The following is a 15407-nucleotide window of genomic DNA, read 5'->3' as shown; positions in this document are numbered from 1 at the left end:
CAACAGAGCTTCCCCCATTAAACAAAGGCCAAGCACAGAGACTCATAGACCCATCCATCGGATTCCACTGCAGCTGGCTTTTACCCGTAAATACCACCTGCTGGCCTGCACAACCCAATATAAATTCTGCTGCCAAAGTGCAAAGCAAGGGAGAACAAAATAACTTCCTGAGAACTCTGCCTTCCAGGCCCCGCGGGAGACGGTGAGGATCCTGCTCACACACCCAGCACATCATTACTATCACTAGCATTTGAGAAAGCTACCACAAAAAGGCCAACTATAACCAAGAAACTCAGAGTCTCTGTCACTGAAAGTACTCAGAACTGAAGTCAAACAACTATATACAACATACGTTATATTCACATTATCAAGGGAAAAAAAAAATCCTGCCAAAGTAAATTCAAAAATAAAGAAGAGACAGTTTATCCAGATGAGAATGAAACAGAGTAACAACTCTAGAAGTATTAAAAAAAAAAAAAAAAAAGAGCGCTGCAACATCCCCAAAGACTCAACACTAACTCTCCAGCAGTGGACCCTAAAGAAAATGAAATCCTTGAAATACGAGATAAGGAATTCAAAATATTGATTTTAAAGAAGCGCAATAAGATCCAAGAGAAAGTCAAAAAACCAACACAAAGAAATCGGAAAAATATAGGATCTAAATTAAAATTTTACTAGACATAGCTATTTTTTAGAAAACCAGACAGAAATTCCAGAAATGAAAAATTCATTGTAGGAATTACAAAATACAGTTGAAAGCTTGAACAGCAAACTAGACCAGCAGAAAAGAGAATCTAATAGCTTAAAGACAGGTTTGAATTAACCCAGTCAGACAAAAGGTATAAAACTCACATATTATGAAATAATTATACAATTGACACTAAAAAGCAACTAGTTAACAATTAACACTATGACAGGAACAAAACCTCACATATCAATATTAACTCTGAACATAAATGAATTAAATCCTTTACATAAAAGATATAGATTGGTGAACTAGATTTAAAAAAAAAAAAATGATCCAACCATATGTTGCTTACAGAAAACCACCTAACTGGTAAAAACAAAGACTCAAGGTAAATAGGTAGGAAAAGATATTCCATGCAAATAGAAACCAAAAGTGAGCGGGAGAAGCAACACTTAGATAAAAGAGACTTTTAAGTCAATAATAGTTAAAAAAGAAAAAAAAAGACCATTAAATAATGATAACGGGATCAATTCAACAAGATATAACCATCCTAAATACAAATGCACCCCACACCAAAGCACTCAGATTCATAAAATAATTACCACTAGACCTAAGAGGAGATAGACAGCAATGTAATAATAATGAGAGACTTCAACACCTCACTACAAGCACTAGAAAGATCATCGACACAGAAAATCAACAATAAAACACTGAACTTAAATTGGACTCAGGATTAAATGGACCTGAAAGACATTTAAAGATCATTCTACCCAACAACCAAAGGACATACATTCCTCTTAGCACATGGAACAGTCTCCAGGGTAGACCATATGTTAGGCCACAGAACAGTCTCAGTACATTTTTAAAAACTGAAATCATATCAACTATCTTTCCAGATCACAGTGGAATAAAACTAGAAATCAATTCCAAGAGGAGAACTCTCAAAACTACACAAATACATGAACATTAAACAACCTGATCTTGAATAACCTTTGGGTCAATGACAAAGTTAGGATGAAATGTAAAAATTTTTTGAAATGAATATAAATAGAGACACAATGGACCAAAACCTCTGGGATACAGCAAAGCAGCGGTAAGAGGGAAGTTTATAGCACTAAATGCCTACATCAAAAATAAAGATCACAAATTAATGACCTAATGTAACCCTCATGGCACTAGAAAAAAAAAGAACAAACCAAATTGAAACCTAACAGAAGAAATAACAAAAATCAGAGCAGAACTAAACGAAATTGAGACCCCCCCCCCAAAAAAATGCAAAGAATCAACAAAACAAAGTTGGTTCTTTGAAAAGATGAACAAAATCAGTGGACCACTACTCAAATTAACCAAAAAAAGAAGAGACACAATTCATATAAACACAATCAGAAATGAAAAAGTAGACATTAAAACTGATACTATGGAAAGACAAAAGATCATCAGAGGCTACTATAAACATCTCTACACTCAAAAACTAGAAAACCTACAGGAAATGGATACATTCCTGGAAACATACAACCTCCCAAGATTGAATCGGAAGAAACAGAAATCCTGAAAAGACCAGTAAAAAGTAGTGAGATTGTATCAGTACTTTAAAAATCTCCCAAGAAAAAGCACAGGACCAGACAGATTGAGAGCCAAATTCTACCAAAGGTACAAAGAACTGGTACCAATCCCACTGAAACTACTCCCTGAAAAAAAAAAAAAAAAAAAATCAAGTTGGAGGGAATCCTCCCTAACTTGTTCTATAAAGCCAGTAACACCCTAACACCAAAGCAAGGCAGGGACACAACAAAAAAGGAAAACTATAGGCCAATATCCCTAATGAACACAGATGCAAAAATCATGGCCTAGAAGAATTAGTATTGTTAACATGACCATAATGCCCAAAGCAATCTGCAGATTCAGTGCAATTCTTATCAAAGTACCAATGTCATTTTTCACAGAATTAGAAAAACAATCCTAAAATTCATATGGAACCATATGAGTAGCCAAAGCCTGAATAGCAAAAGCAATCCTAAACAAAAAGAGCAAAGCTGGAGACATCATGTTACCTGACTTCAAATTATACCTGAAGGCTATAGTAATCAAACAGCATGGTACTGATATAAAAATAGGCACACAGATCAATGGAACAGAATAGAGAACCCAGAGTCAGGGCCACCATACTTAAAACCAACTGATCTTTGACAAAGTTGACAAAAACATAACACTGGGGAAGGGACACCCTACTCAATAAACGGTGCTGGGAAAACTGGACAGCCACATGCAGAAGAATGAAACTAGAACCCTATCTCTCACCATATACAAAAATTGGAGACTTAAATGTAAGATCTGAAACTATGAATATTCTAGAACAAAACCCAGGAAACACTCTCCTGGACATTGGCCTAGACAAAGATTTCATAACTAAAACCTCAAAAGCAAATGCAACAAAACAAAAATAGACAAGTAAGATTTAATTAAACTAAAAAGCTTCTGCACAGCCGAGTAAACAGAAAACCTACAGAATGGGTGAAAATATTTGCAAACTGTGCATCTGACAAAGGACTAACATCCAGAATCTAAAGGAACTCAAACAATTCAAAAAGAAAAAAAGAACCCCTTTAAAAAGAGGGCAAAGGACATGAACAGACATTTCTCTAAAGACATACAAATGGCCAACAAGCATATGTAAAAATGTTCCACAACCCTAATCATCAGAGAAAGGCAAATTAAAACCATGAGACACCATCTTATACCCACTGGAATGGCAATTATTAAAAAGTCAAAAAGCAAAAGATGTTGGCAAGAACATAGAAAAACGGGAATGCTTACATATGTTGGTGGGAATATAAATTAGGATATCCTCTATGGAAAACAGTATAGAGATCTATCAAGGAACTAAAAATAGAACTACCATTCCATCCAGCAATCCCACTACTGAATATATACTTGAAGGAAAAAAATCATCAGAAAGATACCTGCACTCATATGTTTATCACAGCACTATCCATAATTGCAAAGATATGGAATAAACCTAAGTGTCCATCAATGGATGACTGGATAACAAAAAATGTGGTGTGTGTGTGTGTGTGTGTGTGTGTGTGTGTGTGTGATTTCATTCTTTTCTGTGGCCAAATTCCACATGTTGGCCATAAAAAAGAATGAAATCACATGTTTTGCAGCAACATGAATTGAACAATAGCCCATTATCCTAAGTAAAATAACTCAGAAAGAGAACACCAAATACCACATGTTCTCACTTATAAGTAGGAACTAAATAATACGTACACATGGACATGGACAGTGGAATAACAGACACTGGAGACTCAGGAAGGTTGGGGGGATGAGGAATTAGAAATTATCTACTGGGTATAATGTACACTATTCGGGTGACGGGTATTAAAAACCCAGATTTACAACTATGCAATATATCCATGTAACAAACTGCACTTGAACTGCCAAATCTATAAAAATATTAAAATGTTTAAAACAGAAAAGAAAATGACAGAGCTACCACAGTAAGCTTCTCTCCCAAATCCAAAAGCCCACCTAGCATCCCCTTCTAGTTATCAGACAGTCCCTAGTCATATACCATCTTTATGTCACGAGCATCCATTGTGGTCAAACCTCATTATTCTAACTGCCTCAGTGAAAGGTCACCACAGACATCCATGTTGCCAAATCCAAGGGCAATGCGTTCTGCTTTTCTGTCTGCCCTGCCTCCCTTCCTTCAGGCATCTGCCCTGACTCCACTCTATGTAACCTGGTGCTGATATATTAATCCACTTGGATTCATATTCTTCACAGAAGGATAGCGATCCTGACCCAAAAGGCATACATTTGGGGAATGAAATGAACCCTAGGAAAGAAGGGGCTGCACCTCTTTCTCTGAGACTGCCAATCCTCAGGACTATTTATTTAACCTTTAATGTAAGCCTAACTCCAGTGACCACCTTTGACAGCAGAAACACTGTCTGGGAACTACAGCCAAAACTGGAAGGTACAAAGGAGTGGGAGTCGGGGGAGCACTAAAAGGAAATGTGGGCTGGGGGAGAATGTAAAAACAGGGTTTAAGAAAAATGTGGGTGAGAAGGGAGAGCCATCTAGGAGACAGCTTTCAATATCAAATACACATCTACATAAATCTTCATAACGGCTGTCTGCATAGTATCCACTAGACAGAACCAACCTAGTTTTAGCTCATACTAGACATTCAAACCGTTATCATTTTTAACTACTAACAAATGTATATTATTATAAACACTTATGACTTCTAAACATTCAAAATTTTTGTATCGCTATATACGTATAGCTATACACAGTCATTTTTGCAAAATTGGGGAATCATATTGCCAATCCAGTAATTTCAGGTAGTTCTACTTACCCACTGAATGATAAGCGCGTGTCTTCAAGTCGTGCATACAAACAGCACTTGATGGCCCGCACTGGACAATATCCACACTTCCACAGATGTTGATTTTATAAAGTACATTATTTTTGGTATCAACAGCTTCCCATGTATAACTGGAAAGGAAGAAAAACAACTTGTCACTGTCACTGATTTATCAAAAATTAAACTTCTCTCTAGTTTTATTCAAGCCACATTTGCTTAAAACTGCCACAAACTAGAAAATACACTTTCCTTAGCCAAAAACACTAAAAAGTCAAGTATGTTAAGTTGCAAAGAAGCCAGGGCAGAAACTACTAACACCATCTGTCTGTGGTTCAATCCATTCTGAAGCTACCTCAGGACTCAAAGATCATCAAAATAGAAATATCTGGCTGGGCATGGTGGCTCATGTCTGTAATCCCAGCACTTTGGGAGGCCGAGGTGGGTGGATCACAAGGTCAGGCGTTCAAGACCAGCCTGGCCAACATAATGAAACCCTGTCTCTACTAAAAATACAAAAATTAGCTGGGCGTGGTGGCACACGCCTATAATCACAGCTACCTAGGAGGGTGAGGCAGGAGAACTGCTTCAGCCTGGGAGATGGAGGTTGCAGTGAGCCGAGATTGTGCCGCTGCACTCCAGCTCGGTCAACAGTGCGAGACTCTGTCTCCAAAGAAAAAAAAAAAAAGAAATATCTTACCATTAATTTAAGAATATCTTAAATTCTTACAATCGTGACAGAAGGGGAAGCAAACACATTCTTTTTCAGCAAGGAGAAGTGCGGAGCAAAAGGGGAAAAAGCCCCTTATAAAACCATCAGATCTCATGAAAACTCACTCATGACCACGAGAACAGCATAAGGGTAACCGCCCCCATGATTCAATTGCCTCCCACCAGGTCCCTCCCACGACACATGGGGATTATGGGAACTACAAGCTGAGATTTGGGTGGAGACACAGCCAAACCATATTAATCAGTAATTGCTCAAGACTCATGCTGAATATAAGATAGTAATAGCCTTTCCAATCACACCAAAATGCTGAAAAGCCAAAGGATTTTTTAACTCTATTTTATTAAAAAACTAGCTATGGCATGAAAGGCAGCTCCACTTCTGCTTTTACCTCTTATAGCTACAGTTCAGATCTGAACTCGCAAGACAGAGCTGTGCAATGAGTCAACTATCAGATTCGAAAACACACAAAATTCACTACACCAAGCATTAACACTCATTGTTCAAACCTCTGGCAAAGCAGACAGTGAGTTATTGCTAATGCATCAATCAGTATACTTGGGACAAAATGGGTGGTTTCCCGGTTCTGTGAAAACAATTATTCTCAAATGTCTACTCTTCCCTTCCCTGGGGAGAATGTTTTGTCCATTTTGTAAAATGGGGATCATCTCCTCAGCAGGAGTAAAAACAGAAAAGGAAGAAAGTGACTTAAAATGTCCTTGCAAAATGCAAAAAATAAAGACCTGGCCAGTGGCTCGTGCCTGTATCCCAGCACTTTGGGAGGCAAAGGCCAGAGGATCACTTGAAGCCAGCAGTTTCAGGCCAGCCTGGGCAACATACCAAGATCCCATCTCTACAAAAATAAAATTTTTTTATTTTCAATGCAAAAACTGTTATTTAACTCAACAGTATTGCTAAAAGAAGGGGCAATAAGTTAAATCAGAACTGCTTAGGCTAGGCCCATCCAGGAGTTGTGGAGGCCCTGGGGGTAAGACCACCATATTTATCTACGTAACTGTGTTATTCACCCTATGCAGTACTCCCTTGACGACAGAAGCACTCCCTCACAGAAGGGGCCGTCCACCTCCCAGAGCTTCCTTCCACAGTGCACCAAGGCAATGACTCAGCACAAAACCAACCACCAGGCCCCCCCACGTGCCCCCCTCCCCAACCCTGAACTAGTTTCAGCAATGGAGGAGAAATAGCAGCCCTGTTGGGGTCACTGGAAGACAAGGCGCCAAGAACTCCTAGGTCTGGGAACCCATCAAAGCCCCCTGCCAAGAAACCAAACCGCACACATAGGCCTTCAAAAGCATGGAGACTTGGAAAGTCTGATGGCCACTAAGCAGCTACAAACCTGAAGAGCAGGCTGGGGTACTTAGGTGCCCAATCTTAGGGTGATACCCTTGGGGTGTGACTCCTCAACTCAGCTTTTTCAGCAGGAACATGTTAAGAGGTATCTCCTAGAGTCAGGATGACTCAAGGACATGAGAAAATAACCCAAGTATTACTGGGCACAGAGAAAAATCATCAATAAAGGCTTGTTTCCTTTGCCCTTCGTTAACCTTTATTCATGTGTTTCACAGGTATTTCTTAAGTACTTACTGCGGGAGGCACAGGAGAGTACAGCAATGAACAAAACAAAGACGCCCTGCCCTCTCAGAGTGTATATTCCAGGTTGTAGGATACAAGATAAACAAGTAAACAAAGACTTGGCTACTACTCAGGAAAAATGCTAATCTCTTATTCAGGAGCCATGACTAGTTTCTCCAGGATAACAGAGACAAACTTCAAGAAGCGGCAGTGGCATCATTAAACTATTTCACAATCCTAAGTATATGATATTGGTGCATGAGGGTGTTAAATGCATGTTAAAATGCATGAGGGTGCATTTTAAGTTAACTCACTTAAAATGAGTTAACTGGTAGGAATCAACGCTAAAGAGATCCACACGTACCTAAAATGCTATGCTTTTCTTTTTTTTTTTTTTTTTTTGAGATGGAGTCTCACTCTGTCGCCCAGGCTGGAGTGCAGTGGCGCAATCTCCGCTCATTGCAAGCTCCACCTCCCGGGTTCCCGCCATTCTCCTGCCTCAGCCTCCCGTAGCTGGCACTACAGGCACCCGCCACCACACCCAGCTAATGTTTTGTATTTTTAGTAGAGATAGGGTTTCACCATGTTAGCCAGGATGGCCTTAATCTCCTGATCTCGTGATCCGCCTGCCTCAGCTTCCCAAAGTGCTGGGATTACAGGCGTGAGCCACCGCGCCCGGCCCGCTATGCTTTTCTTAAAAGAAATCCACCATTCTTGCAAAGGGGATATCTAAATAAGGTAAAGAGTGTGTTTGCTTGGGGAGCAGAATCAAGATTTAAAAAAGAATAAAATGAGGGATATTGTCCTGATAATCTGGAAATCAGGGTTGCTAGAAAGAAAAGTGTTGCTCTATTCAATTATATTATTTTCTCTACTTGCATTTCATACTTGTTTTGTCAAGATTTATCAAATGTAAGTGGTTATGGGAGTAGGAAAGGAGGAGCCTATTAAAATACTTGAACACTGACTTTTTTCAGGGGGGTGATTTAACCACTCAGCACAAGGCAGCCCTCCTCCAGGCCTGGCAACCTCAATGCCATTCAAACCCATCAGCAGCACTTGAGGCGAAGGCACCAATATCTCAGAGTTCTTAGTCACAGCTTTAAAATGAAGAATGGTCACAGCAGGTTTCTAAACTTCACTCCAAAGACACCTGCAAGCTGTCAGTACTTAAAACATTCTGATGTTTCAACGGACATTATGTCTCCTTTAAAACAAACTAATGGCAGGGTGCGGTGCCTCATGCCTGTAATCCCAGCACTTTGGGAGGCTGAGGCATGCAGATCACGAGGTCAGGAGATCAAGATCAGCCTGACCAATATGGTGAAACTCCGTCTCTACTAAAAATACAAAAATTAGCCGGGCGTGGTGTTGCACGCCTATAGTCCCAGCTACTAGGGAGGCTGAGGCAGGAGAATCGCTTGAACCTGGGAGGTAGAGGTTGCAGTAAGCTGAGACTGTGCCACTGCACTCCAGCCTGGGCAACACAGCGAGACTCTGTCTCAAAAAGAAAAAACGAATATGCCTAGCCCCTAGTATCAACAGGAGCTCAGAAACAGTCATGTGGTTTAAATAATCTCTCTGAAAATTTATGAAGAATATTCCAAAAACTATTATGTACTCTGGTATGCACCCGGGTTAAACTATCACTAGATATGTTTCCACTAAAGTAAATATTTTTTAAAGACTATTTCATAATAAACTTGAAAATCGTATAAACAACTGACAACAAGTTTTATGAAATCACATGTTTGAAACTAAAGGATTCTAAATTTCTTTTCAGATTAAAGGCCAAGCCCCTAGAATGGCCTAAGCTAAAATCATTCTTAAAATTAAATTGATATTAAAGTTTAAAAGCACCATGATCACATTATAGAACTAGAAAATGGTTTCAGAAGCAATAAAATTATTACAGACTAAATAAAATGTAATGATATCTTTAAGGAATAATAAATTTTTTGTCTGAAAGTTTGTCTGTTAGAAAATTCTCTACCTGAAGTGAACATGTACAGCCAGAATTCGGAAACTATTCCAAACAATATGGTTCATTTAACAGCCAAGCAAATGAAACCATTCAGCTGAGATTCCCAGAAAAAGCCTACATTCTAGACTAAGTTATCTGAGCTTACACAAGTAAAGACTTAAGAAAAAAGCCAACAGAAAAAAAAAAGAGATCAATATATTCAATCAAAGAGAAAACTAAGCTGTAACAGTAAGATGTTAAATGTTAGCAACAAACAAGCTTCTGGAAGAAAGTATCTGCAAGCTGTGTGGAAACACCGTCTTCACCCAAACACACACAAAAGAATGTGTTGAATACATTTTCTGAAAGAAAGAACTTCAGGCCGTGCGCAGTGGCACATGCCTGTAATCCCAGCACTTTGGGAGGCCAAGGTGGGAGGATCACTTGAGGTCAGGAGTTCGAGACCAGCCTGGCCAACATGGTGAAACCCTGAATCTACTTAAAAAAAAAAAAACAAAAAAAACACACACACACAAATTAGCCAGGCATGGTCGCGCACGCTTATAGTCCCAACTACTCGGGAGGCTGAGGCACGAGAATAGCTTGAATCCAGTAGGTGGAGGTTGCAGTGAGCCGAGATCGCACCACTGCACTCCAGACTGGGTGACAGAGTGAGACTTCATCTCAAAAAAAAAAAAAAAGTTCTGCAGCAGGATAGGTAAGAAAGCCCAGTGAGCATTTTCCTGAAACTCTGTCAAGTCTTCTAAAGGTCACTGACTCTATGCTGTATTCCATCTCGACTGAAGGAAACCAGCGGGACACAGGACAGGAGCGGGGAGAACTGCAAAGGCCCCCACAGAAGTGGCTTGTCCACTGGAAACAACCCAGGATCCCTGTCCGTTGTCCCAGTTGTACAAAATTCAGTGACCATCCTCAAGGGAGGCAGCCTGATTTTAGTTAAAATCACTCTTCTGGATGCAAAACCATCTGTCCAAGAACCCTGGTTCTTCAAAACCATCACTCTGGGACAGAAAATGTTCTAGAAAATCAGCAAAAATAAGTAAAATCTTTGCTGTTCTATGTCATTTTTCAGAGCGTAAAACAGCCAATGGTCCCTCTCTCATTCTCAAAAAATCCAAATACACTCCAAAGGCCAGCCTGACAGCTGGAGATACACACATGTGCTGCAGCAGCTCCTCCAGACAGTGCTCCCCGGCTGAATCCACAGCTCCAGCACTAGCTGCCATGGCACTTCATACAGCTCAGTGGTGGCATTTTCTGAAGTGTCTATTATCCCCGACGACACCGTCACTCTGGGACAGTAATGTCTTCCCTCCTGGAGGAATGACTGGCAGATGCAGGATCAGCATCTCTACTGATGGCTTGAGAAGGAAACTGGCCAGTGGCTAAGAACGCATGACAGCACGGCTCTCACCCACACAGCTAACATGTGAGCCAAATCTCCCCACAGAACGTGACGCCATTATCCAACCCTCCCAAGTTCCTCAGCTTTGAAGCCAAATATCCCAAGGCTCAGAATGAGGAACTTGCCCAACATCACGGAATTATAAAGTGAAGAATTAACCTAGGCAGTGTGAGGCCCACGGGTGAGTCCTTAACCAATTAGGTAAACGGCTTCATTTATTTTCCATTTAAAGAAATGGTTTTAACTTTTCAGAAAACATTTAGTTTCAGTTACAACACAAAAACTGGCAAAACATTCCACAAAACTTTAGTTTAAATCTTGTCACAATAAATGCCATTACAAGGACAGACTCTGTATGGCATAAAGATCTCTGAGTTCCTATTATATTGCCAACCATCTACACAACTTGATTCAATAAAATGCTAGTCATATAGAAAAATTACAGTTATCCCTTCACAGCACCTTGTAATCACAGATACAAGACCCCCAGTAGAGGCCTGAAACCAGGAATATGGTTTTGGATATGGTTTTTCCTTTACATACATACTCATGATTAAGTTTAATTTATAAATTAGTTGTTGTAAAAGATTTACAACTAATAATAAAATAGCACAATTATAACTGTAATAAAAGCTATGTGAATGTGGCATCTCTCTCTCAAAATATCTTCATATTTTCAGACTGCAGGTGACCATGGGTAACTGAAACCTCAGGAAGTGTAACTGCTGATGGGGGGACTGGTTTATAGTCACTCACTTAATGGCGATACATCGTCAGAAATGTGTCATGAGGCAATTCTGTCACTGCACAAACATCATCGAGTGTATCTGCACACACAGAGATGGTGTCGCCTACTACAAACCTAGGCTATATGGTATGTCCTATTGTTCCCAGGCTACAAACCCACACAGCATGACGCTGCACTGAATACCGCAGGCAACTGTAACACAGGACACATATCTAAACATAGAAAAGGTGCAGCAAAGATATGGTATAAAGGATTAAAATGGCACACTTGCCTAGGGCACTTATAATGAATGGAGCCTGCAGGACTGGAAGCGGCTCTGGGTGAGTCAGTGAGTGAGTGGACCTAAAGGCCTAGGACCTGACTGGACGCTTTCATAAGACTGGTAGCACAGCGGGTTCGTTTACAGCAGTATTACCACAAACATGTGACTAATGCATTGTGCTACAATGTTACAATGGCTACAGCATCACTAGGTGATAAGAATTGTTCAGCTTCATCCTAATCTTCTAGGACCAAGGTCATTTACGCAGACTGTAGTGTATGCAGTCCGTCATTGGCCAAAACGCTTCTCTTCTCATTTTTAATGTCATGGATACTACTTATATCGTAAAGGCAGAATTCTCAGAGTGGTTGAACCTATCTGAGGACAGCCTCTATGAAAAAGTTGTGAACTGTCTGAAGATTCAGACCACATCACATCACGCTGATCAACAGATCATATGCTTTTCCTTGCTCAACTTCTTCCCCAAGCTTAAACTTCTGCTACTCTATACTCCCAGTCCAGTTCTGCTTTCTCTTCTGCACAGTGTGAACTGCCAAACACCAGAGCATTGCCTTCCACAACCTCTCTTCCCATACCCAACTGGTTTCCACGGAAATAATATCAAGTCCCTCAGCCGGCTCCTTCCCACTGGCTGCACTGTCCTTGCTATTTCTACACAAGCAGCTTGTGAACTCTACAAACAAGGTCCACATCTATATTGTCTTCCTCAACTCAGATGCACACTCTCCTTTAATCAGACTACTCAGCTCAGCAGAGAGTCCAACAGTGACACAACTCAGAAACATTCTACAATCAAACCATCAGGCCCAGCAGGAAACGGGGAGCAGCAGAAGTCAAATACAAGGCAAATGACTTTAGAAGATCTCTGCTTTTAAAGCAAAGTCTGTGGAAGAAACATACCCTATTTTTTTAATTTAACAAGGGCAATTAATTTAGCCATATAAACCAAGCACACAGTCAGAATCTTTCCCATAAAGAAAGCTCAGATACTGTTTTGCTCCTGACTGTAATCTCACCGCTTCTGCTGAAACTATCCTGGAGAACTGCAGTCAGTCCACGCCTGTTCAGAAGTACAGAGGTTCCATTTTAACCTCATTTGCTTGAAATTTCATAACATCCTGAAAGGTGTTGGCAGATTACCAATTAGAAAGAAGCACACAAGTAACAGACTGTCAGCCAACCCAGAGACAGGAGGGTGTTTCTACCTTCCTGCTACTGTTCCAGCAAGGGCCGCAATCGAAACCCACCCTGGTCCAGACGAAACCAATCGAGGGGCTGCAATGAAGAAGTGAATCTATCCCCAGGCCGACGCAGCTGCCTAGAGTTCAAACAAAAAGCTTCAAACAGAGATGCAGAGCCATCTCCACCGAGTGAGTTCTAAATGTCTGTCCAAAAACGAAAAATAAAAAATTCAAAATACAATGTCATAGGGATACAGATATAGAATATCTCTAAACTGACATTGGTATCTTAATATGACACCTCTCAGAGTTTTCATATATGCCATTACTCAATGCTTGCAAAACCACAATAGCTTGCAAGATGTAATTTGGAGTTCTTTCCTTTTAAAAATAGCTAGCATCTAAAGTATGTAAAATTCTATGATCAAAATATATGGTATGCTCAATCTCTTAAAGAAAATAAATCTTAGAAAACTGGGTTCCTTCCCTTCAACACAAAACATCTCCATGAAGTATCCCTCTGTCCCTTCCTCATTTATTGCCATATATCCAAACTCTTTTAAAATATATCTTAGTATCCTCAGTCCCTGTGAATCTTGGGGTTAAGCTAATGGTCATGTAACTATTAAACATTTTACTACTGGCTTGCAATTAATAATCAGTATTATTAATGTAATTAATAAAGCAAGATAAAGGCAGGATGGGATCAGTAATAATAAAAGTAGGCATGTGTGAATCTGTAATTTGGTTTCCTTAAAAGACAGAAACCCAGTTGGTGACACATAAGTGAAATTCACATAACAAGATACGTGGTCACTAGCTAGAGAAATGTTTCTCTGAGTCTATAGCAAGCAACAAATCTAACATGTTGGAGACAAAGAGGATGTGAAGTGTTTCCAACCTGAACATCCAAAAAAAGATTCTCCTACTTTCGACATGCACGCAAATCCTCTAACAGAATATTCAAGAAATCACCTGGCTCACTACTGCCCCTCAACAGTATCAGACAGTGTTTCAGCTCATACATATCCAGCACAGTCACCTTCAGAAATCCAGACCAGTCTCCTTAACTAAGGAGAAAGGGAAAAAACAGCAAGGAAGAGGAGCAAGGAGGCAGGGTTCCCACACTGGACCTTGGCAGCAGAACGTCAAGAGCCTAAGGTAACCACTGTCGTCAACAACTTGCTGTTGCCTACACTAAAAGAGAAACAATCTGATTTGCATGAAGACTCCTACCCCGAGCTGAAGGCTGGGGAAGCACATGAGTTTGACACAGCATGGCCAGAGCTTATATAGGAAGTACTTCACTTCCTATTCTAACAAACCCACAAAGCTGTGGACAAAGATACGGGGCCGACAAATACAAATAAATAGAAGCAGGGAAATGCCAAACGTCAGCCTTTGGTTTTCCCTGAGAGGTATGCAGGGTCTGGAAGGAAGCCCAGTGTATGGAGAGGGATCCGGCTGGAAGCCCTAAGTCAAACACGACATCTAAGTTGATGTCAGAGCCCAGGGAACCAGGGCAGGCAATGGGGACCGCGTAACAGAGGTCACCTGGAATAGAGAGGGGGCATGCTACCCTAAGAAAGGTGCCATGAAGGGCCTGGGCCAGATTCCTGCCCCAGCGCTGACCAACAAGCTGTGTGAGACAGTCTCTCCCAGCTCAACTTCCTCAACAAAACTCAGCTAGCCTACAAGGTCATTGTGAGGAGAAAACCACCACCAGGAACACAGAGCTATCGAAACAGACTATGATCTAAAGCTTTCATTTGAATCCAGAGAGAGAGTTGGACTGCTTAAAAACTAAGTTTACAAAAAAAGGTGAGTTGGCTGGGGGCGGGGGGTGCCCTCTGAAAGGAGTGTCACATGACACTGGCAAGGAACTGGAGGGAGAGACGGGCAGGCCCCTGTCCGGAGGCATCTCCTAGGAGCTGATGAAGACAGAGACACACGCCTCAGACAAACACACACTCACACACACACTCAGACACACACACTTGCACTCACACACACACTCAGACACACACACTTGCACTCACACACTCGTGCACTCATACACGCACTCACGCACACATACACACTCAACTGCCTCCTGGGACCTCTCAGGACAAGCATGCCACTCTGGCCTGCCCGCCCTGCACCATCCACAGCAGAGACAGCTGAGTCCAGAGCTTCCAGCAGAAGAGCAGCGGGGGAAACAGAACAAGTGCAAACACACCAGGGTGTGGCGTTCCCAGGAGGTGGGCAAGTGCCCTCCACAACAGAAAGCTACCACAAAAATGGCCGGTCCTCTCTGCTAGCCTTGGCTCAGATCAACTCAACAGTACAGGATGCAGGCCAGTATTTCAACCCCAAACCCTGCTCCGTGATGATTTTCTTCCAATCAGAGCAATTACCTGGGCGGTCTCATACTTTACTCCTCA

The 15407-nt window shown here is 41.1% G+C and overlaps 1 protein-coding gene across 1 annotated transcript in view; it reads right to left on the bottom strand.

Moving 5' to 3' along the window:
- Window positions 1–15407, bottom strand: part of IGF2R (insulin like growth factor 2 receptor) — a 139217-nt gene that overhangs the window by 111721 nt on the left and 12089 nt on the right. The window contains exon 2 of the mRNA XM_019029518.4: window positions 5055–5194. Coding sequence (XP_018885063.2) covers window positions 5055–5194 — 140 coding nt within the window. The remainder of the gene's footprint in view (window positions 1–5054; window positions 5195–15407) is intronic.

The sequence above is a fragment of the Gorilla gorilla genome, chromosome 5 (assembly GCF_029281585.2).
Source record: "Gorilla gorilla gorilla isolate KB3781 chromosome 5, NHGRI_mGorGor1-v2.1_pri, whole genome shotgun sequence".
NCBI lineage: Eukaryota > Metazoa > Chordata > Mammalia > Primates > Hominidae > Gorilla > Gorilla gorilla.
This window is presented reverse-complemented; position numbering and strand designations above follow the sequence as displayed.